General features: G+C 36.2%; 1 protein-coding gene across 5 annotated transcripts in view; it reads right to left on the bottom strand.

The window, feature by feature from the left end:
• Positions 1-800: 800 nt before the first annotated feature.
• The window catches only part of DPY19L4 (dpy-19 like 4), a 67,724-nt gene continuing 45,677 nt past the window's right edge, over positions 801-22,847 (bottom strand). For 4 of the 5 annotated variants that reach the window (XM_035011543.1, XM_035011546.1, XM_035011548.1 and 1 more), the window contains 6 exons: positions 19,426-19,546; positions 17,115-17,171; positions 14,634-14,716; positions 11,329-11,461; positions 6,604-6,762; positions 3,480-4,977 (listed from right to left, as the gene is read on the bottom strand). In XM_035011543.1, the coding sequence (XP_034867434.1) occupies positions 4,813-4,977; positions 6,604-6,762; positions 11,329-11,461; positions 14,634-14,716; positions 17,115-17,171; positions 19,426-19,546 (718 nt within the window). In that variant the 3' untranslated portion in view covers positions 3,480-4,812. Of the gene's footprint in view, positions 4,978-6,603; positions 6,763-11,328; positions 11,462-14,633; positions 14,717-17,114; positions 17,172-19,425; positions 19,547-22,847 lie in introns of all 5 variants that reach the window. The other variant, XM_035011544.1, reaches the window with a different exon arrangement.

Here is a 22,847-nt window from a genome sequence, read left to right as displayed (position 1 = left end):
GGATTGTTAAAGCGGTACAGCCATTTTGAAAACCAGTCTGGCAGTTCCTCAGTTACCATAGATATCATATAACCCAGAAATTCTACTCCTAGACATATATTCAAGAAAAATGAAAACCTATATTCACCCCAAAATTTGTACACAAGTGTCCATAGCAGCATTGTTCATAATAGCCAAAAAGTGGAAACCCAAACATCCACCATGATGAATGGATAAACAAAATGTGGTACATCCATACAATGGAATATTATTTGGCGATAAAAAAAGATACATACAACATGAATGAACGTTGAAAACGTTATGCTAAATGAAAGAAGCCAGTCACAAAAGACCATATATCATGATTCCATCTATGTGAAATGTCCAGAATAGGCAAATATAGACACAGACAGTATATTAGTAAGAGTTGCCTAAGGATGACAGCCAAAAGGTATGGGGTTTCTTTCTGGGGTGATAAAAATGTTCTAAAATTAATCGTGGTGATAACTGTACAACTCAATATACTAAAAACTGTCAAATTGTAAACTTTAAATGGGTGAACTGAATGGTATATAAATTATGTCTCATTAAAGCTATAACAAAAAAGATACGTATATAAATAAAAGAATTTAAAATTCTAAAAAGTTTTATTATAGAAACAAAATAAGCAGTGTAATTAAGCATGAAATAAATAATTTCATTCTTGATAAAAGTACATTTAATGTTACAAAATCTGAAGTAAACTAGTTTATAACCCAACTCTTAAAGGATTTATATTTATTGAAATTAACTTTTATTCTTTTGCAAAGACAGAACTTTAGTACAGGAGGAACACATTTAATCTGTTATACATGGTTACAGATATGATTCAGAAATCAACATACATAAAAGCAGCTATATTCACCTTTGCTAAATAGCTGTACAAAGCTATTAACTTAAAATATAAAAAAGTTATTCATGAGATATTTCAGATTAGAAGTTTGGAATGCATGTTTCTATCTGATACCATTAATCCACTAAATATTGTGGTCAGATGTTCAGGGTATCTCTCATAGAACTGCACACAGGATTACAGAGGTCAGGCAAAATGTTGTCAATTCTAAGGGACATAAGCAAACAATTCAAAGATGACTTTATGGTAAATTTGGCAAATCTGGTGCTTAAATGACCCTTTTTATTACAGAAAACAAGTAAGTATAATGTTTAGAAACCTTAATGGATGGAAAATAGTTGAGTCAAATATATTCTTTGCAAGTTTCACATCTAATTTTATTTAAAGTGTTAACTCTAAACATTCAAAAAGTTAATAATGAGTTATTATTTTAATATGAAATTGTTCAATTTTACTTGCAACTTTTCAAAAATTGTAATTTCAATACATATTGGGATCTAAAACTATTAGCAAATAGCAACAATAGAGCCTATATATTTTAAAAAGTGGACAAATGAAGAAAGAATATATTGGGATGTAAATTAGGAAGTAGTTATTTGCTTTACAAAAGGTTCTTAAATATACAGAATAATTCATAACATGTGATCTTTAAATATTCATGCATTTAAAATAAATTTACCAAAAAGATTGACTTACATAGAACTTTTAGAAACCCCATCAATTTTATAAAGAGAGGCACTACTTTTATCTATCCACTAAAGGCAATAAAATGTTTTAACAGTTCAAAAACAGAAAGGACAAAAAAACAAGTGATTTTTCAAAAACAAAACAGTTTAGTAAGATGGCTATTCACTGTGCCCTTCAAGAAATTAATAACCTACTTTTTAAAAGCATATTTTCCAGCCCCAACTTGTAACACACTTTGACCTCCATTTCTGCTTCTCCTTGAGTCGATCTGGAGTACATGGAAGAGGGCCAAAACAGTGAGGCTACTGGCGGTTTGGGTTAATGTCCTGAAAAAACATGCTGTTTTTATATATGTCTATCCTTGTTTATGTACACAAAAAGTAATGAAGAAAAAAGTTAGTTCTGAAGTACAATGCATACTCCCTAGGCTGTAAAATCCTACTGGTCTAACAAAAAGCACCAAGTTATAGGCGCCAAAGTTGGAAAAAAATATAAACCAGCACAGAGTCAATATCATATACCTTATCAATTAAGTTTTATTTGTTGGACTGTTTGGCATTTGGGAAGCTCAATAAATTTAGCAGGTTAGAAATCCCACTGGTACCCTTACCAAAGATTTGCTTATGAATGAATTAAAGTTAATACTGAAAATAGCATAGTGAGGAGTCTTCCTCTGTGCTTAATGATGAGGAAAAAGACACCAAAATCTTCTTACAGAATGGAAAAAAGTCCATAATATTTGTTTGAAAAATAAAAAGTAAACAGAAGTTAAGGCACTTATTTCAATGGTTCTGCAACATCAAGGGCAAAGTATGTTTTGTATTTCTTTGAGAAATTCCTTCCATCCTAAAACCATAAACTTTGCTCCTTTCATGGATTTTTATTGTCAAATCTAACAACTGTAAATTACCCAAATGGAATTACTTACATAATTTTTAATCATTTGTTACTCTACAAATAAGCGAGAAAATTAAATGCTCCTCACTCAGTTTTCTACTACTACTGTTTTAACTACAGTTAAAATAGAAGTAAGCTAATCTCTCATATCCAATATTATCACTTCTATAATAAAGCTTACACTTTCCTTTTCAACTGATGCTGAATATTTATCATTTAAAAAAAGTTTCTCCAAATCTATTTAAGAAATAAGTTGACAGAAGCAAAAGCAACTAATATGTATATGTCAAAAGCTAAAAACAAAAAACACACATCAAAAATAATTCAGCACATTTGATCATAATATAAATCAATAAAAATTCAATTAAATATTTCATGCCACATAGGTTATTCTATTTTCTTTTCAAAATATGCAAGCTGACTTTGAAATTGCATTGTTTTACATGCTCTGATCACAAGGACTACCAGGTGACTATTTGCTGTACACTTAGGTAACCACGGTAATATTTTTCTTTTTAAGATTTTATTTATTTATTTGAGAGAGAGAGAGAGCATAAGCAGGGGGAGAGGCAGAGAGAGAGGAAGAAGCACACTGCCTGATCAGCAGGGAGCCCGACGTGGGGCTCGATCCCAGGACCCTGGGATCACGACCTGAGCCAAAAGCAGACGCCACCCAGGCGTCCCCACAGTAATGTTTTCATAAGGCTTGAAGCTAAATACTAGTGACTCACTATTAAGATGTATAGAGAACCTGAAATGCCCTGCCTTTAACTATGTTAATATAATGGTTAAAAACTATATAAAAAGCATGAAATGAGAACCAATAAAACTAGTGCACCAGATATATGACACTGCCATCAAACAATTATTCTGAAGCTCCAATAAAGCAAAACATCCTAGAGCTAATCTAAGAATGCATGTGCTTTTGTACTTTAAAAATATATATATATATATAAAATAGTAAATAAAGTTAACAAAAAGATGTTCCCTTCTAATGTAGTAATTTAGAGTGCTGAAATTGTAATTTTTACAGCACTCTAACAGGTGAAAATTTTAAAAATCTGCTCACTAAACATGTATAACGTAAAATTAAACATGCATCCTGTCTTATTAAAATGATACATCTATCCCAAATCTCTTTATACAGCCCAACTAATCATTTAAGAATTTCTTTTAATAAATAACTAAAAATATGAAAACACTTAACCTAAAGGAACGTAGCATTTAGGTTGTGAAACTGTGTTGTGAATTTTATAATAATTGTCATTTTGTTCTTGTCATTTTGTTCTTAATGTTGAAGACTGTACCATAGTTTCATAAATAATAGCATTTGTGTTTTATAATAAACATACCTGTATGCATAAGTATTTTTAGTAGCATCTGCCCCATCTCCAGGAATTGTTCATTTTAGTGTTATGTCATTTTAGTCATTAATATCAGAATGTTCTTATTCTGATAAAGATTTAATTTTTCACTTAATACTTCAGTATAAAATATGTGAATAGACTGTATACCCCATTCCATATCTTTTAAAAACCTGAACAACATTCTTTTAAATATCTGTTTTAAAAAATATTTAGGTAACAAGAGTTACTGTTTTATCATGATTAAATTGGTATTAAATTTATGGGCATAAGTGAAAAAAGTTAACCACTTAATAGTTGTAAAATAATAAAATGCAATACCATGTACTATATTTTACTAAGAAAGTACACAGTTATATAAGCAGCAGATGATGAAAGCAAATCATGGAAAATCTGGATATACCTTTATGTATATCCTTCAAAATCACATTCCTTTATACAGTTAACAAATTTTAATTTAAATGTCACATATTTTCAGCTAACATTTAAATTAATATCATAATATTTCAATTCTATTATACACCACGAAATACCTTCAGAAACTGTCTTGAGGGTAAGTAGAGCTCCTTCCTTCTAGTCTATAATTATATGACATTAAATGACATATTTATTAAATGTTATGTTTGAGAAATATACTCTGACCTTGAACATATTCAAATTCAAGACCTATGTTATGACAGAATGAAGATTTATGAGGACAATTTTGTAACAGTTGAGAAGATAAAGTCTTTAAAGACCATGTAACGTTATATAAGGAAAACACCTGACCAGAATATTACAGAGTGGTAGATTTGACATTTTACCAAAGGACAGTAATGCTTGATGTTCTATTCCCTGCAGAACTCTGAATCCAGTTAACAGCAGGAGGGAAAAAGCAGCAGCAACATTTCAAATGTCCATACTCTGATTTCTAGAAGACACCATGTAGGTAAGAAGAAAATCACATTTTATTTCAAGTGATGGAAGTCTTTGAAATGAAGGCTCTGCTATCTTTCAAGACTGAAAGGATATCACAGTGTTGATTTTATATACAAAGTAGGATCTGTTCCAGTATACTCTAGTGAAATAATTCACATATGGAGAATAGTTAATTTTGACCTCATGACAAAATCGCCCATATTTTGAGTAGGTTAACTTGTCACCTTCTTCGCAAACCACCTATCAAAAGATATGAAACACAGTATTAAAAAGGCTATGAAGTTTATAGGAGAAACACAATCAATGTACAAGTGACTATATTTATATAAAAAATACATTATTGCTACACATGGACTATCTCACATTGTTTAGCAAATCTAGAACTCTCTTTATAAGAGAGTCTCCATCTCCATTAAACTCTTCAGCTTCCCCTTGAGACTGAGACCAGTATAAAGTGTTTCTGATTTTCAAAAAGATTTTAAAATCCTCAAATATGGAAGACTATCTCCCTAGTCCATTATCATTCCTCTGACTTATCATAGAGCCTACTAAGATTGAGAAATGGACATATTCTTAATATATATTCAAAGTTTTCTCCTTATGTAGAAATGACTTACAATTATCTAGTAAGCAAGTTTTTGTGACTTATCCAGTGCAAACCTTTACATTCTTACCTTAATGATGTTCACTAAGATAGCTTAACTAGCTTGAAGCGTTTTCTATACTAAAATATTAAACATTCTTCTAATGCTTAGGAAAGATGTCAGAGAACCAACTTTTAGAGTAAAAAGATGGAGTAGCTTTAAGTCCATGCCTGGTATTACATGAAAGAAGAAATAATTTGATCTTTTAAATGGAGCAGAGAGATAGCCAAGATCAGAATTAAAAGGCCCCAGATAGCAGGTAGCAACACAGCAGTAATTACTGAATACCTGATGTTTAATAAAATTCCATTTTGTCACCAATTAAGCCAAAGATCACAGATATCAAGTACCAACAGAGAAAATTCAAAATACATGCAGCAGAACACAGAATACATTTATATTACAGGATGAAGGGGTCATGAAGAAAGACAAAGGTGGAAATCATAAAAACTCATTTCTCCCCTCCAAACTGGTCTGGGACAATAAGAGAAAGAGCTATTACTTAGGAAGAGATAGAAAAAATCTTGGCTGCAACCTGACTAGAACATGCATGTCAACTCAGAATGGCCAAATGAAATTCTTCTAAGGTCATCCAACTCCAACTTTCCCAGGAGTAAAGGCACCAGACAACACTAATTACCAGATATACAAGCTCCCCTGTCTTTCTTTTAGTTGTCAGATATATAATGTATACATTGCAGGCTGAGAAGTAAAAAAGCTTTGTAAAACAGCCAAAATTAATGAAAAATTAAAATACAGCTAAATCCTAAAAACCAAAGTAGCTCTGAATACACTAATTTTTGTGGATATCAGGGACTGTGATAATTTAGTAAGTGATTTTCCTAGCTATGAATCAAATTATCAGAAAATTCTCAACATAATAATGTAACAATGCAGCCAGCTGCTCTTTAGATTATTATAAAAAGGTAAAATAATCATTCAAATCAAATTATGCCGTCTTTTGTACATAAATGTGGAACATGAACAAGTACAGCCAACAAATAAGGAACCCAGGTATTGGTAAAATTATTTTTTTCTGCAAAAATGCCCAAAATTTCTTTTGTACATTGAAAAAATACTTCAAACTACTTTTAATGCACTCCCCCACTGTCATATAACTTTTAATTACATTCTTAGTTAAGTTCTAGAAATAAGGTTTGATGAGTAAAAGTTTAAAAAAGTCATTTTTTTGTCAAAAAGATTTTCTCAAATGGTTACTTACATGGCCATTTGCAATGTCTAATAAATCTTTAACCCTACAGCCTCTCATGGTTCCCACCTCATTGCAGATAGCATCCTCTACAATTAGGTAATTAGCCTTGTAGGATGTCAGTATTTTATAAATATCCTCAGCAGATCGCTTTGAATAGATTTGATAGATCTGAAAGAATATAATTAAAACAGTAATTTTAAAACATTTAAAACTTGTTATTTGAAACTATACATTGAACATCTACTATGATTTAGTATTAAGCACTATCTATGGAAAATAAAGATATTCACTAAGACTTGATTCCTTCCCTCAAGAAGCTTATATTCATAATTCGTTCACTGTCCACTGTATATCTTCTTTAGAGAAATGTCCATTCAAGTCCTTTGGCCATTCCCCCCCCAGATTTATTGAGATATAATTGACATATAACATTCTGCAAGTTTAAGGTGTACAATGTATTGATTTGACACACTTAAATGTTGCAAAATGATTACTACCATAACATTAGTTGGCACCTCCATTGTGTCACATTATTACCATTTTTTTTTCCTTTTTTAAAGACTTTATTTATATATTTGACAGAGAGAGAGCGTGAGCACAAGAAGGGGGAGCGTCAGGCAGAGGGAGAAGCAGGCTCCCCGCAGAGCAGGGAGCCCGACACAGGGCTCAATTCCAGGACCCCAGGATCACAACCCGAGCCGAAGGTAGACACTTAACTGATTAAGCCACCCAGGCACCCCCATTTCTTTTTTTTTTTTATGAGAACATTTAAGATTTACTCTCTTAGCAACTTTCAAGAATGTACATACAGTATTGTTAACTATAATCACCATACTGTACATTAGATCCCCAGAACTTACTCATCTGATAACTGGAAGTTTGTACACTTTGACCAATATCTCCCCATTCCCCTACCCTCCGGCCCCTGGTAACCATGACTCTACTATTTCTATGTTTCTATGTTTTTGGCTGTTTCTATGAGTTTGGCTTTTTTAGGTTCCATATATAAGGGATATCATATAGTTATTTAACTTTATCTGTCTTCTTTCACTTAGCATAATGCCTTGAACTTTCATCCACATTGCTGCAAATGGGCTTTTGCTCATTTCCTAATTGGCCTGTCTTTTTATTATTGAGTTATAATAGTTCCTACAATTTTTATTACCATGTACAGAGTATTTTATACTCATTTATACAGGAGATAAAATCAGCAAGGTTAAACATAATTTGACCACTGTCACAAAATACTGAATGAGCAAGAATGCTTAAAACTCATGCCTTGGGGCGCCTGGTGGCTCAGTTGGTTAAGCGTCTGCCTTCGGCTCAGGTCATGATCCCACGCATCGGGATCCCTGCTCCCTGCTCCCTGCTCCCTCCCAGCAGAGAGCCTGCTTCTCCTCCCTCTGCTGCTCCCCCTGCTTGTGCTCTCTCTCTCTGTCAAATAAATAAATAAAATCTATAAAATAAAAAAATAAAATAAAATAAAATAAAACTCAACGTCTTAATTCCATAGTGTTTTTCATTACAAGTCTGCTGACCTTATTAGTTCTGGATCTTATTAAGTAATAAGGTTTTTCAGTTTTTCTGAAATGCTAACATAGGAGTAGCTCTTGCTACCCTTCAGAAAATAATAAAATCACAAATGTCCAGCCCAAAGTACCACATACTATATGCCCTAAAACTACTGAGATTTGAAATCTAGATTGGACAACATCCCAACCTGATACTCAGCAGCCATCTACTACATGTTAGGGTTGCTGGTTATCCAGCACCTTGTGGTCCAACATCCGCCAATACGACAGAGATACTCACCTGAATATTCTGTGGTGCACAGAATGCTAATAAACCAAGAGGAAGTTTCTCCCTCATTTTACTTTTAAATACACTTCAATGGAAATAGTTCTATCCAGCCTATATCTATTTATTGTTTTTCACATACATTTTTATTTTTAAATTTTGAGAAACTGTAACATACTCATGGGGCATTAAAAAAAAAACAAAACATCTCTTTGCAATGGCAATAACATCACTGATAGACAGGGTTTCTCAATCTCAGCACTACTGACATTTTGGGCTGGATAATTCTTTGTTGGGACAGAGGAAGACTGTTCTGTGTATTGTTGGATGTTCAGCAGTATTCCTGGTGCCTAGTCTCATAGTCAAGTCACATAAAACATAAAACTCCAAAATGTTTAAATTTAATTAGAACCTAATTAAAAGTCTGACCTAGGGGCACCTGGGTGGCTCACTTGGGTAAGCGACTGCCTTCGGCTTAGGTCACGGTCCCAGGGTCCTGGGATCGAGCCCCGCATCAGGCTCCCTACTCCACAGGAAGCCTGCTTCTCCCTCTCCCACTCCCCCTACTTGTGTTCACTCTCTCTCTCTCTGTGTCAATTAAATAAATAAAATCTCTAAAAATAAATAAAAGTCTGACCTAATTCTAAGTGATTCTGAAATTCTATATTAGGAAAAGACTAATCGTAAGACAACAAAGAAATCCACAAGAAATAAAGTTCAGGAATATGTGAAATACCTTCTGTCTGAGCGACTCTACCTTTCAAAGTAACAGCAAACACTAGTCGAAGGCGGGGGTTACCTCTCAGGTAAATCACCACCAGGTAGGTCCCTTCATCTTTGACCTCTCCCTGCTTCAGTCTGTTTTCTGCTCTGACCATAATTAACTTTCTACAACAGATCTAAGCATTCCATTCCCAGGCTTATTAAAGGTCTTTGATAACTCCCAGATGCCTCAAGGGTGAGTCTAAATTCTTCAGCAGGACAGTCTAGGTCCTTCAGAATTTGGCCTCATTTTATTTTCTAGTTTCATGGCTATACAAATTTCATAGCTGTTACTTTTTCAGCCTGGAATCACATGCATTCTTTTTCCAAACAAGTTTCTACTAGTCCCTCAAAGCCCAGATCAATGGAATGCCCTTTATGAAGACTTGGATTTTTGTAAGCAGAATTGCTTGTTCCTGCTTTTGAGCTCCTCTTTGTACTTTCTATGTTTCTATGTGTGTATGTGTGCATGTACAATTTAACAGTAAATAAGAACATAATAATAACTAATATTTAAGGTTTACTATGTTTCAGGCATGGTGCATTTATCTCTAATTCTCGTAACTAGGACATAAGAACTTCCTAGATTCAGATTCAGAAACTTCTCAAAATTAAAGAAATCAAAGAAGACACGGATAAAAGGGAAGATATTCTATGCTCATGGATTAGAAGAATTAATATTGTTTAAATATCCATACTACCTAAAGCAAACTACAGATTCAATGTAATCCCTATCAAATTCCAATGACATTTTTCACAGAAATGGAACAAATAATCCTAATTTTGAATGGAACCACAAAAGACCCTGAATAGTCAGAGCAATCTTGAGAAAGAACAAAGCTGGAGGAATCATGCTCTTTAATACAGAGAACAGATTGGTGGTTGCAGATGTATGGGGTGGGAGGTGGGTAAAATGGGTAAAGGGAATCAAAAGGTACCAACATCCAGTTACAAAATAAATGTAGAACATAGTGACTATAGTTAATAACACTGTATTGAACATTTAAAAAAAGGCAGACGCTTAATGACTGAGCCACCCAGGCGCCCAGGAGAGTCTATCTTAAAAGTTCTCATTTTAAGAAAAAAATTTTTTATAGCTATGTATGGTGATGGATGTTAACTAGACTTGTTGTGGTAACCATTTTGTAATATATATAAATACTAAATCATTACATTGTACACATGAAAGTAATATAATGTTAGGTGTCAATTATACCTCAATTTTTTAAAAAAGCTATTGTGGAAATGCAAATAAAAAGAAAAAAAGAAAAGAGGGGTCCTGGCTGGCTCAGTCAGTAAAGCATGTGACTCTTGATCCTGGGGTTGTAAATTTGAGCCCCATGTTGGATGTAGAGATTAGAAGTGTTGAATCATTATATTGTACACCTGAGGCTAATATTACACTGTATGTTAATAAACTGGAATTTAAATAAAACCTTTAAAAAAAAAATCTTAAAATAAAAGAAACTTGTTCCAAGTCACAGAGCTAGTACATGGCAGAAGTAGCATTTGAGTCCAGGTATTCTAATTCCAGAGTCTGCATTCTTACAGGCTAAATTCTATATTGCAATACTACCTCCTTAGCTTAGAGCATGATTAAAAACCATATGAAATTCTCTCCAACTGAAAAACAGAATATTTGGAATTCAGGTTCAGTTAGTCACTGCTCTCAGATATGAAGTTACCATTTATGTCCAGACTAAACATTCAAAATAATATATTCTCTGAACTGTAAGTAGAATATCATTCTAATGTTATACTAAGTTATTAATAACAGCCCAAACTGAAAAATAAACCACAGTGAGACAGAATTTTAGCTTGGAAAGACAAAATGTATCAAGATAGTAACTGACAGCCTTCCTTCCTTCAATAATTTGATTGAGAACAACGATATTTTCCAAATAAGACACGTCAGTTCCCTTGAAACTTTGTGGAAAATTAAACGTTTCTCCTAGAAACATCAATACTATTCATAAATAAAGAAGTTAGTATTTTAATTTTGGCTCTCCTCTTGCTTAAACATACTACACAGCTTTTTAAAAACTAAAGCTAATTAACTTTCTAAAATTGTTTGGATTTTCCTAGCTAACCAGGAACATATACATCATTACAGAGCTACACTAAAATAAAGAGCAATGTTAAAAAGATCCAAATGCATAATCGAAAATGTCTTACGTTTTCATTTCTCCTGAGAAGATCATCATCATTGTAAAGAGGCAAGCTGGTCACCATCCATCCAGTGCATAACTTAATCGCGCCCATTAACTGTGGACTCCCTGCAAACACAGCTGCAACTGGAGCTTGCCTTCTGTAAAGAAGCACACAGATTTACACACTGAAAAGGTAAGTATACTATTTAGATCACTGATTTATACCAACTCTGAAATAGCAGGCAACTCAACAATGTATTGTATACTTGAGTTTCAATGTCAGCTTTTACTTCATTTATAAACTCATTCAAAAAAACGGAGCACTTACTATGTGCCAGGAACTATTTTGAATGCTGAAAATACAGAAATTTTTTTAAAGCAGGGGGTGGAGATAAGGTCCCTGCTTTTGAGAGAGACTGGAGGGAGGACAATAAACATATAGGCCAGGTGGTAATAATACTATTAAAAAATAATGCAGGGTATATATAGTGACAGGAATTTACTACCTTATATATAGTGTAGTCAATTCAATGATGACAATGTGAATTCTCAAATTTATCCTTCTACAAATATTAACCACCATAACCCAACTTCTTCCCAATCCATCCACCCTCCTGCTTCCTCCCTAGCTTTACCATGTACCTGTCTTCAGGTAACACATGTAATTCTCCACTTTGAACCATGATCCAAAGTCCCAGACAGATGCCACTTACAAAACTAAAAGCAGATCCTGAAGGATTGTCTTTACTTATTTAATCACTTCCTGTATTCAACATTCACCTACAACATGCTAGGGACAATGCCAAGCTCTGGAAATAAAAGGCGGCACACAGCCACTGTCCTTAGGGTGCACCCAATAATGGGGAAACAAATATGAAACAAGATAATTACACCACATAACATATATGTCTGATTGCCTGATGCACAATGTTCAATGTTCAGGCCCCTGTGCTGGTTTTGAAAATATTGTGATAAATCACACACCCAGATTGAACTTCCTCTTTTGTTAAAAACAATGCAAAGCTATATAGTCTGTTCCACAATGGTAAACACAATTCACAAAAAATATTAATGGGCAATAGTTAAGGGTGATCAAAAGAAAACAATTTTTAGACATATGAAGGGTGTATTTACAGCAACAAGACCTTATAATAAGACCAATTCTCATTTCTATAAACCTATTCCTTATTCTAGAAACATTTTTGTCTCACCCCCCCCCCATATTTTCCTGGCTATTTTTGATAGTGTTTCATTCCTTTTTCATGTTTTAGTTTCTTCTTCTATGTCTTAAGTAATTTTTTTTAAGATTTTATTTATTTAGTTGACGGAGAGAGACACAGCAAGAGAGGGAACACAAGCAGGGGGAGTGGGAGAGGGAGAAGCAGGCTTCCTGTGGAGCAGGGAGCCCGACGTGGGGCTCGATCCCAGGAGCCACCCAGGCACCCCTTAAATAATTTTCAGTGTAGTTATTTCATAGTGTCTACCCATGGGGTAGACTAGTTGCAAACCGGCTGCAATGATTCTTCTCCCATACCTATGCTCTCAGAGCAAATGCTGGTCTTGGTCATGTGACCTGCTTCGGCCAACACAACAACATAAAGTGAGCAGACTTTAAAAATGCTTGACATTGGGGCGCCTGGGTGGCTCAGTCGTTAAGCGTCTGCCTTCGGTTCAGGTCATGATCCCAGGCTCCTGGGATCGAGTCCCACATCGGGCTTCCTCCTCGGGGGGAAGCCTGCCTCTCCCTCTCCCACTCCCCCTGCTTGTATTCCCTCTCTAGCTGTCTCTCTGTCTCTGTCAAATAAATAAAATAAAATCTTTAAAAAAATAAAAATAAAAAAAAATAAAAATGCTTGACATTGGCATCTGTGCTCTTTTGCTGCTCTTGGGAACTCTACAGCCACTACCTTGTGAATGAGCCCAGGCTACCTGGCTGTATGATAACAGGCCCATGGCTAAGTCAATTCCATCCCCTCAGCTGATACCTTTAGACATGTGAGAGGTCATGCCAGGTTACCCAGTCCCAGACCAGCTGGCCCAGGCCAGAAGAATCCTCCCCACTTCCCTGACTCAGCTGACTATCAAAATGGTACAAAATAACAAATGTTTATCATTTATAGCCACTAAATTTTGTGGTAGTCTATTATGCATCAAAAACGGACATAAACAAATTTTATTATCAGAAATTGCTAGAGGTCTGAGGCATCTGGCTGGTGCAGTCAGAAGAGCATGCAACTTGATCTCAGGGTCTCATTGGGTGTAGAGATTACTCAAGTAAATTAATAAATAAATAAACAAAAAATTGCTAGAGGTCTAATTCTGCTGTTTATCTCAAACAACAGCTGATTCTTACTGTGTTGGACTATTTCCTCATGTGTTTTGTAATTTTAGAGCTCATCTTCATGAACTCTTATCTGTGGAAACCTGTGTAGCCTGGGCTGAGAACCTATCAGGCACTCCAAACCACCCCAGGGCCACTTTTTATGGTAATTTCTTGACTGGGGATTTCCTGAATTAAACAAGTATAATTTCAAACTGCAAACCCATGTGAATTCAGATCCACTGCTACAAATTCAGAGGAGAGACTTTTTTTGACCAAGAGATGAAGCCAAGAAAGACATGCTTTCTTATCATCTTCTTCTAGCACTCCTATGGGTAATTTGTTAGTCTATCCTTTCACTGGTACTGTAGCCCTCTGAGAGTCCCTTAGTTATATGCATGTGTTGGGAGAGGGAAAAAGGTGTCTCAATTACAATTCACTGCATCCATTGGCCCAAGACCACATCTTCTGTCCTGTGTGGGCATTAAAATATGCATGGGTATGAAAATTAAAATTTTAAATTTTGGTAAACTTGGTTACCAAGACTAGCAATCTACCACTCATCCACCTCCAACCCAGGGCAAAAGAAGCATCCTCTTGACTATCCAAAGGAATATTTGTTCATTTATATTCCACATTTCTAGGTGTCTGATGGCAAGAGTCTCAAATTTCAAACTTATCAATGGTATATTTTCTTTCTTTTTTTAAAAAAATTTTTATTTATTTAAGTAATCTTTACACTCAACATGGGGCTTGAATTCACAACCTAGACATCAAGATTCACATGCTCTTCTGACTGAGTCAGCCAGTCAATACTATATTCTCAATGGAGAGTTCAATTAGAAAATTCAAATTATAGGTCCAATCAAAAACTAAATATCCCTAAAAGCATGGAGGTAAAATTCTGAGTCTTCTGAGAATTTGGAAAAGCATTTATTATTTCCCCTGAATCAGTTAGATAGCATGCAATAATTGTTTAACAACAGTCTTAAAAGCACTTCAATTCTTACTTTATCCAGGTCATAAGTTCCACTGTGTCTGGGTCATAAAATTCTTGCAGTTCCATTAATTCTGTCATTAATCTTGGAAAAAACTAAAATGCAAAACAAAATTTCTGTGTAAGTATCCAGAAAGTTTAAAACTGTTACAGAGTATTTCAAAAGACTAAGAGACTAACATAACAAACAATATTGAAACATTGTTCTCATGGGAAAAATGTCATGGATCTTTTTACTGTCTTTCAGTGAGCAGCTCATCCTTCTCAGTACAAATAATCTAAATAATCTATTTTAGGGTTCCCTAGGTGGCTCAGTCAGTTAAGCATCTGCCTTTGGCTCTGGTCATGATCTCAGGGTCCTGGGATCAAGCCCCACATTGGGCTCCCTGCTCAGTGAGGAGTCTGCTTCTCCCCCCTCCCTCTCCTCTGTCCCCCCATTCATGCTCGCTCTTTCTCTCAAATAAATAAATTCTTAAAAATAAATAAATAATATATTTTATGTTTAATTTACTGCCTAGACTCAATAAATAATTTTATCATTACCAAACAATTAATCATCAGTTTTATCTTTCATGCACACACAACTAATTAATTTCAGGTAAAATAATTCACAGGTTTACTGGCAATTAGCTTCATATTTAAATTTTGGAGTTGCCAAAATACTTTTTTTAAAATTCCAATGTGGTTAACATGCTGTATTATATTCATTTTAGGTGTACAATATAGTGATTCAACAATTCCATATATTATTCAGTGCTCATCAAGATAAGTGTGCTCTTAATCCCTTTTTTTTTTTTTAAAGATTTTATTTATTTATTTGAGAGAGAGAGAATGAGAGACAGAGAGCATGAGAGGGAGGAGGGTCAGAGGGAGAAGCAGACTCCCTGCTGAGCAGGGAGCCCGATGCGGGACTCGATCCTGGGACTCCAGGATCATGACCTGAGCCGAAGGCAGTCGCTTAACCAGCCACCCAGGCGCCCCAATCCCCTTTTCTTTTTAAAGATTTTATTTAGGGGTGCCTAGGTGGCTCAGTCATTAAGTGTCTGCCTTCGGCTCAGGTCATGATCCTGGGGTCCTGGGATGGAGTCCCACATCGGGCTCCCTGCTCCGTGGGAAGCCTCCTTCTCCCGCCCTCTGCCTGCTGCTCCCCCTGCTTGTGTGCTGTCTCTCTCACACTCTCTCTGTAGATTGCTTTGGGTAGTATAAACATTTTAACAATATTTGTTCTTCCAATCCATGAGCATGGAATATCTTTCCATTTCTTTGTGTCATCTTCAATTTCTTTCATCATTGTTTTATAGTTTTCAGAGTACAGGTCTTTCCCCTCTTTGATTAGGTTTATTCCTAGGTATCTTATTATTTTTGGTATAATTGTACATGGGATTGTTTTCTTAATTTCTCTTTCTGTTGCTTCTTTCATTATTGGTGTATAGAAATGCAATGGATTTCTGAACAGGGATTTTGTATCCTGTGATCTTACTGAATTCATTTATTTAGCTCTAGTAGGTTTTTTTTAATATTTTATTTTTAATATTTAATATTTTTTTATTTTTTATATTTATTTTTTAATGTTTTATTTATTTATTTGACAGAGAGAGAGAGACAGCAAGAGAGGGAACACAAGCAGGGGGAGTGGGAGAGGGAGAAGCAGGCTTCCCGCTGAACAGGGAGCCCAATGCAGGGCTCAATCCCAGGACCCTGGGATCACAACCCGAGTTGAAGGCTAATGCTTAACCGACTGAGCCACCCAGGCGCCCCTTTTCTGTTTTGTTTTGTTTTTTTAAGATTTTATTTACTTATTTGAGAGAGAGAGCATGAGCACGGGGAGGTGAAGGGGTGGGGGAAGGGAAAGCAGAGTCCCTGCTGAGCATGGAGCCATGCACGGGGCTCAATCCCATCATGACCTGAGCTGAAGGCAGACACTTAACCAACTGAGCCACCCAGGCACCCCAGTTCTAGTAGTTTTTTGGTGGAGTTTTCAGAGTTTTCTATATATAGTATCATGTCATCTGCAAACAGTGAAAATTTTACTTCTTCCTTACCAATTTGGATGCTTTTTATTCCTTTCTCTGGTCTGACTGCTATGGCTGGGACTTCCAACTTCCAGGACTATGTTGGATAAAAGTGGAGTGGAAATCCTTGTCTTGTTCCTGATCTTAGAGGAAAACCTCTCAGTTTTTCACCATTAAGTATGAGGTTAGCTGTGGGTTTTTCATCCCAGAATACTTTTTAATATTATCTCCTATTTATTCATTTCCTTTGACAATTATAAACTGAATTTTAACAGCATTAGACTACATGTATCACATGGCATTCTAAAAATGTTTTAGCTCTTCTTTTATGTTCCTACTGATAAAAAACTAAGCATACTAAGAATATCACACTTTATGTTGTTGGTATAGTGTCTCAATATAAATATGCTACACACACGTAAATTTATCACTACCTTGAAGATAAAGCGCATTTTAATAATATAAAAATCTGATTTTCTTACCTCTTTCCATAAGCTGAGACCTATTATAGTGGGAACAGCCATACTCAGAATAAGAGCCTAAAACATTGAAACAGAAATGATTATGGATAAATACATTTCAGAATGTACTAGAGGTATTAGACATTGACTCCATGACCAATCACAGATTCTTATTTATAAAGTTTTCAGTCAGAGAAACTGAAGTCAGTGTGGAACCTAGTTCACAGAGTGAGAATAGTGAAGACTAATGAATTTAAGACTTATTTAGCTGGAGATAAAGTGAGACATACATATTTACTATATAAATTAAAGGCAGAGCATAAAAAAGGTAACACTTATAGTATATTTCAAATAACAAATCAATATTTGACAATTCTGCCAGGAATTTAAGTTTAAGAGTTTACAAAGGACACTGAACTGTGCCACCTAAAAAGCTAACAACAAAAAGACAATGAATTAACACAGGAAAAACAGCCAGGATATATCAATATACAAGTATGCTAAAATACGAACATATATATTTCTCTGGAAAAAGACTGGCAAAACACAATAGGACTATTACTAAAGATAATTATTCATCACCTCCCTGCCAAAACCTGTTCTTCCTATCGTCCCATGTCTGCTGATGACCCCACAATCCATTGTCACACAAACTAGAGACCTAGGAAATATCTATGATTTCTCCTCCTTCTTTAGTCTCCATATGTAATGAAGCACCAAGTCTTATTAACCTTCTTTTCTTATTATTTTTTTCACTCCAGTATAGCATAGTATTAAGTAAATGGGCTCTGGAGTCAGAAAAACCTGGGTGTAAATCACGGTTTTCACATTTACGAGCTATGTGGTTATTTAACCAGTTTAAGCCTTAGTTTCTTCATCTACAAAATACAGATAATAAAACTTAACCATTAGGGTCTTTGTAAGCATTGAATAGCACATGAAATGTTTTGTAAACTGTACCTGACATGTGGTGAACACTCAATATACTGAAGCTTTTATCACTTCCATCCACCATGGCCAGTACTTGGGCAACAGCCTTCTTCCTGGCCTGAGTTTGTCACCCTTAAGTCTATCCTTCAAAGAGCTATAAGCATAAACTTATATATAGGGAGAAAATATAAGTCTGACTCTCTCATTTCAGTGCCTTTCTACTGCCTACAGGATAAGACCACAAGCATCACAGCATAATATTCAAAGGCCTCCATGACCTTACCCTCCTAGACTTCTCCAGTCTCATTTCTTTACCTCTCCCATCTCACATTTTATGTGACAAGGAAACTAAATATATCACGCTTTTTCCTTGCGTCTGCTTTTATTCCCTTTGATTACAACATGTTCTTTGCCTCTCTGTGTTTAGTCCTTCTACCATGAATACCCTTTCTTTCCCTTTCATTTGAGTAATAAGTCATCATCTTTCAAATCTCAGATCAAAAACTCTTTGAATCCCTAACAAAATTGAATTAAGTACTACCCCTTCTCTGTGTTCCAATAGCACCCTATCAATACTTCTTATTGTTCGTTTTTATGAATGGGAGACTGTAATCTACCTGAGGAAATTAATTTGTCTTGTACGCACATTGCACTTAATAGGCACAGTGAAAATGTTCTATTTGCATTGAAAACATACAATAGTTCTAAGTCAAACCAAGAATGATATTATAAAAAATAATTCTTAATAGCCTCTAACACTATTGATTCACTTATATTTTTACCTTATTTTACCTGTCTTCATTTATTTATTTATTTAAAGATTTTATTTATTTATTTGAGACAGAGAGAATGAGAGAGACAGAGAGCACATGAGAGGGGGGAGGGTCAGAGGGAGAAGCAGGCTCCCCGCCGAGCAGGGAGCCCGATGCGGGACTCGATCCAGGGACTCCAGGATCATGACCTGAGCCGAAGGCAGTTGCTTAACCAACTGAGCCACCCAGGCGCCCTACCTGTCTTCATTTAAATGCATTGCCTTTATAATCAGAAATTACATTAAAAAAAAGTTTTGGGGTGCTGGGTGGCTCAGTCATTAAGTATCTGCCTTTGGCTCAGGTATGATCCCAGGGTCCTGGAATCCAGACCCACATCAGGCTCCCTGCTCTGCGGGGAGCCTGCTTCTCCCTCTCCCACTCCCCCTGCTTTTGTTCCCTCTCCCGCTGTGTCTCTCTGTCAAATAAATAAATAAAATCTTAAAAAAAAAAAAAAGTTTTTCACAGAATCTCTTTTTCACCTGCAGGTCATAATGTGATTTACTCATGCTATTTCAACTGTATTCAATGGGGTTTCCATTTATATAATTGAAAAAGAAACAAGTACTTAACCCAAAATAACAATGACTCACCAACAACACGGGGTGTACAGTTCGTAATCGAAGCCACTTGAAAAGTGTCACCCAAAGTTCAGGAGAACATACACCAAATGCTGCTAACATACACACATAAGGAGTCCACAAGTATTTCAAGCTAGAAAAGACAAAAGGAGTCACGTATGAGATATCCTATGAACATCATTACTATCTCATTTTCTTTTTTTTTGAGATTTTATTTTTTTAAGCAATCTCTATACCCAACAAAGGGCTCAAACTCACGACCCCCCAAGATCAAGAGCCACAAGCTCCACTGACTGAGCAGCCACGCACCCTGGTTCCTCTTTTCTGAGTTCTGTCCTACTACCCATGATAATACCACAGTGTTAAGGGAAAATGAAAATCTTAACCGGGGCGCCTGGGTGGCTCAGTCGTTAAGTGTCTGCCTTCGGCTCAGGTCATGGTCCCAGAGTCCTGGGATCAAGCCCCGCGTCGGGCTCCCTGCTCCGCGGGAAGCCTGCTTCTCCCTCTTCTACTCCCCCTGCTTGTGTTCCCTCTCTGGCTGTGTCTCTCTCTGTCAAATAAATAAAATCTTTAAAAAAAGAAAGAAAGAAAGAAAATCTTAACCTCTAATTTTCAACAACAAATTGTTATTCATTTCTTAAATAATCAAGAAGACATGTGGATTACTAAAATGAGGATGAAGTAAGAGCATCAATACAGATAAGGCTGTAGTAAAATTATACTCTTGGAGAGAATATAAACTGCTATACTTTTTCAGAAGGTGATTTGGCAGAACCTATAAAAATTTTAAATATCCCAAAACACTCCCATTTCTAGTAAACTAGCCTACAGATATATTAGCATAAATGTATAAAGATATAAATACAGGGGCGCCTGGGTGGCTCAGTCGTTAAGCGTCTGCCTTCAGCTCAGGTCATGATCCCAGGGTCCTGGGATCGAGCCCCGCATCGGGCTCCCTGCTCAGCGGGGAGCCTGCTTCTCCCTCTCCCACTCCCCCTGGTTGTGTTCCCTCTCTCGCTGTGTCTCTCTCTGTCAAATAAATAAAATCTTAAAAAAAAAAAAAAAAAGATATAAATACAAAGGTTTTAACTGCAGTATGTTTTAATAGCAAAAAAATTAGAGGGACGCCTGGGTGGCTCAGTCGGTTAAGCGTCTGCCTTCGGCTCAGGTCATGATCCCAGGGTCCTGGGATCGAGTCCTGCATCGGGCTCCCTGCTCCGCGGGGAGCCTGCTTCTAGCTCTGCCTCTGTCTCTCTCTGTCTCTCATGAATAAATAAATTAAAAAAATCTTAAAAAAAAAAAAATTAGAAACCTGGCTGTCCTTCAGTAGGTATTAATTAAATTATATAAAACAAAAAAGCAAAATACCAAATTTCAGGTACTATATACTGTTACCCTAGTTTTTTGGTGATTTAAAAAAATGTAGGGGTACCTGACTGGCTTAGTAAGTGTAATGTGAGGCTCTTGATCTCAGGGTTGTAAGTTTGAGCCCCACGTTGGGTGTAGAAATTACTTAAACATAAATCTTTAGGGGTGCCCGGGTGGTACAATTGGTTAAGCATCTGATTAGGCATCTGACCCTTGGTTTCGGCTCGGGTTGTGATCTCAGGGTCGTGAGAGTGAACCCTGCATTGGGCTCTGCTCAGTGTGGAGTCTGCTTGAGATTCTCTCTCCCTCTGCCCCTCCCACTCATGCTTTCTCTCTCAAATAAATTTTTAAAAATAAAAATAAATTAAAATAAATAAATAGATAGGGGCACCTGGGTGGCTCAGTCGTTAAGCGTCTGCCTTCGGCTCAGGTCATGATCCCAGGGTCCTGGGATCGAGACCCGCATCAGGCTCCCTGCTCAGCCAGAAGCCTGCTTCTCCCTCTCCCCCTCCCCCTGCTTGTGTCCCCTCTCTTGCTCTCTGTCAAATAAATAAATAAAATAATTTTTAAAATAAAATTAAATAAATAAATCTCTAAAAAAATGAATACTAACTTGGACTTTGAGAGAAGTAGTGGATGTATATAGAATACATGTCACTAAGACAAAGGAACTGCATTAGTTTTCTCTGGTCAACTAGTATCTCCTCCTAACTTCCTCATTCCTGCTATTTTTCAAGTCAGCCAGAATCAAAACCAGTCTGGTTTATAACTCCAGGAAACACCATTCACATTGAATTATACATATATAACATTTCCTGGAACATCAACTTCCTGTTCTAGAGATTAGACCATTATGTCCAACCCACTGATTTCTCTGTATTCATCTCATTTTATTGCAATAACGGCTAATTAACATCTCTACCTTTTAAGTTTGTTTATTTTTTTAAGTAATCTCTACACCCAGTGTGGGGCTCAAACTTATGACCCTGAGATCAAGAATCACATATTCTTCCAACTGAGCCAACCAGGCACCCTAACATCTCTACCTTTAGACTCTCCAACCAAATACCAAATGAACCTTCAAACATAATTACAAGACACTTTCTGTTAAAAAATCTTTAGTGGTGGGGCACCTGAGTGGCTCAGTCGGTTAAGCGTCTGCCTTCGGCTCAGGTCATGATCCCAGAGTCCTGGGATCGAGCCCCGCATCGGGCTCCCTGCTCTGCAGGAAGCCTGCTTCTCCCTCTCCCGCTCCCCCTGCTTGTGTTCCCTCTCTCGCTGTGTCTCTCTCTGTCTAATAAATAAATAAAATCTTAAAAAAAAAAAAAATCTTTAGTGGTTCCCCAGAATCTACTGAAATAAATGAAAACTCATCTAAATGGTTTTCAAGGCCCTCAAAAAATATGGTCTTGATTCACCTTTTCAGTTTTTCTCCTATGACTTCCCTAAATATGATTAGTGTTCTAGCCAGAGTTTGCAGAACAATCTTAGTATTTCCAACCCCTAATGCACGTAAGTTTCTCCCTCCTGACCCAAGCACACCCATCTAGTGCTGCCTTAGACTCTGATTCCCTTCATAGCTAGACTCCTTGAAGTCCACACTTACATCTCTGCCTTCGACTCCCTGGTCATGTACCCCTTTAAAAACTCCTCTTTTGGCTTCAGAGTTGCAACTCTTCCTAGAGTCTCTCCACCACAGTCCCTACTGCTACTTATTCAGTTTCCAACTCCAAATATTTTAGTTTTGGCTCTTTCCTCCATTTCCACTGTGACTCACTTCTAAATTCTATTATGATTCTTAACTGGCTTATCTTCCTTTAATCTTTTTTCTCAAACCTTTCTCAATCATTGCTGCCAGAGAGATCTTACTAAAAAGCAAATCTGATATCAAATTTCTATATAAACACTTCATCTGGTCCCTGATTATTTTTCCAGACATATTTTTTTTTTAAGATTTTATTTATTTGAGAGAGAGAGAGTAGGAGTGGGGGGTGAGGGACAGGCACAGGGAGAAGGAGAAGCAGGCTCCCCACTGAGCAGGGAGCCTGACGGGGGGCTTGATCCCA

The sequence above is a fragment of the Mirounga leonina genome, unplaced genomic scaffold, assembly GCF_011800145.1.
Source record: "Mirounga leonina isolate KUSES-001 unplaced genomic scaffold, KU_Mleo_1.0 Mir_165, whole genome shotgun sequence".
In the NCBI taxonomy this organism is placed as follows: domain Eukaryota; kingdom Metazoa; phylum Chordata; class Mammalia; order Carnivora; family Phocidae; genus Mirounga; species Mirounga leonina.
The sequence above is the reverse complement of the archived record's forward strand: the minus strand, read 5'-3'. Positions and strand labels throughout refer to the sequence as shown.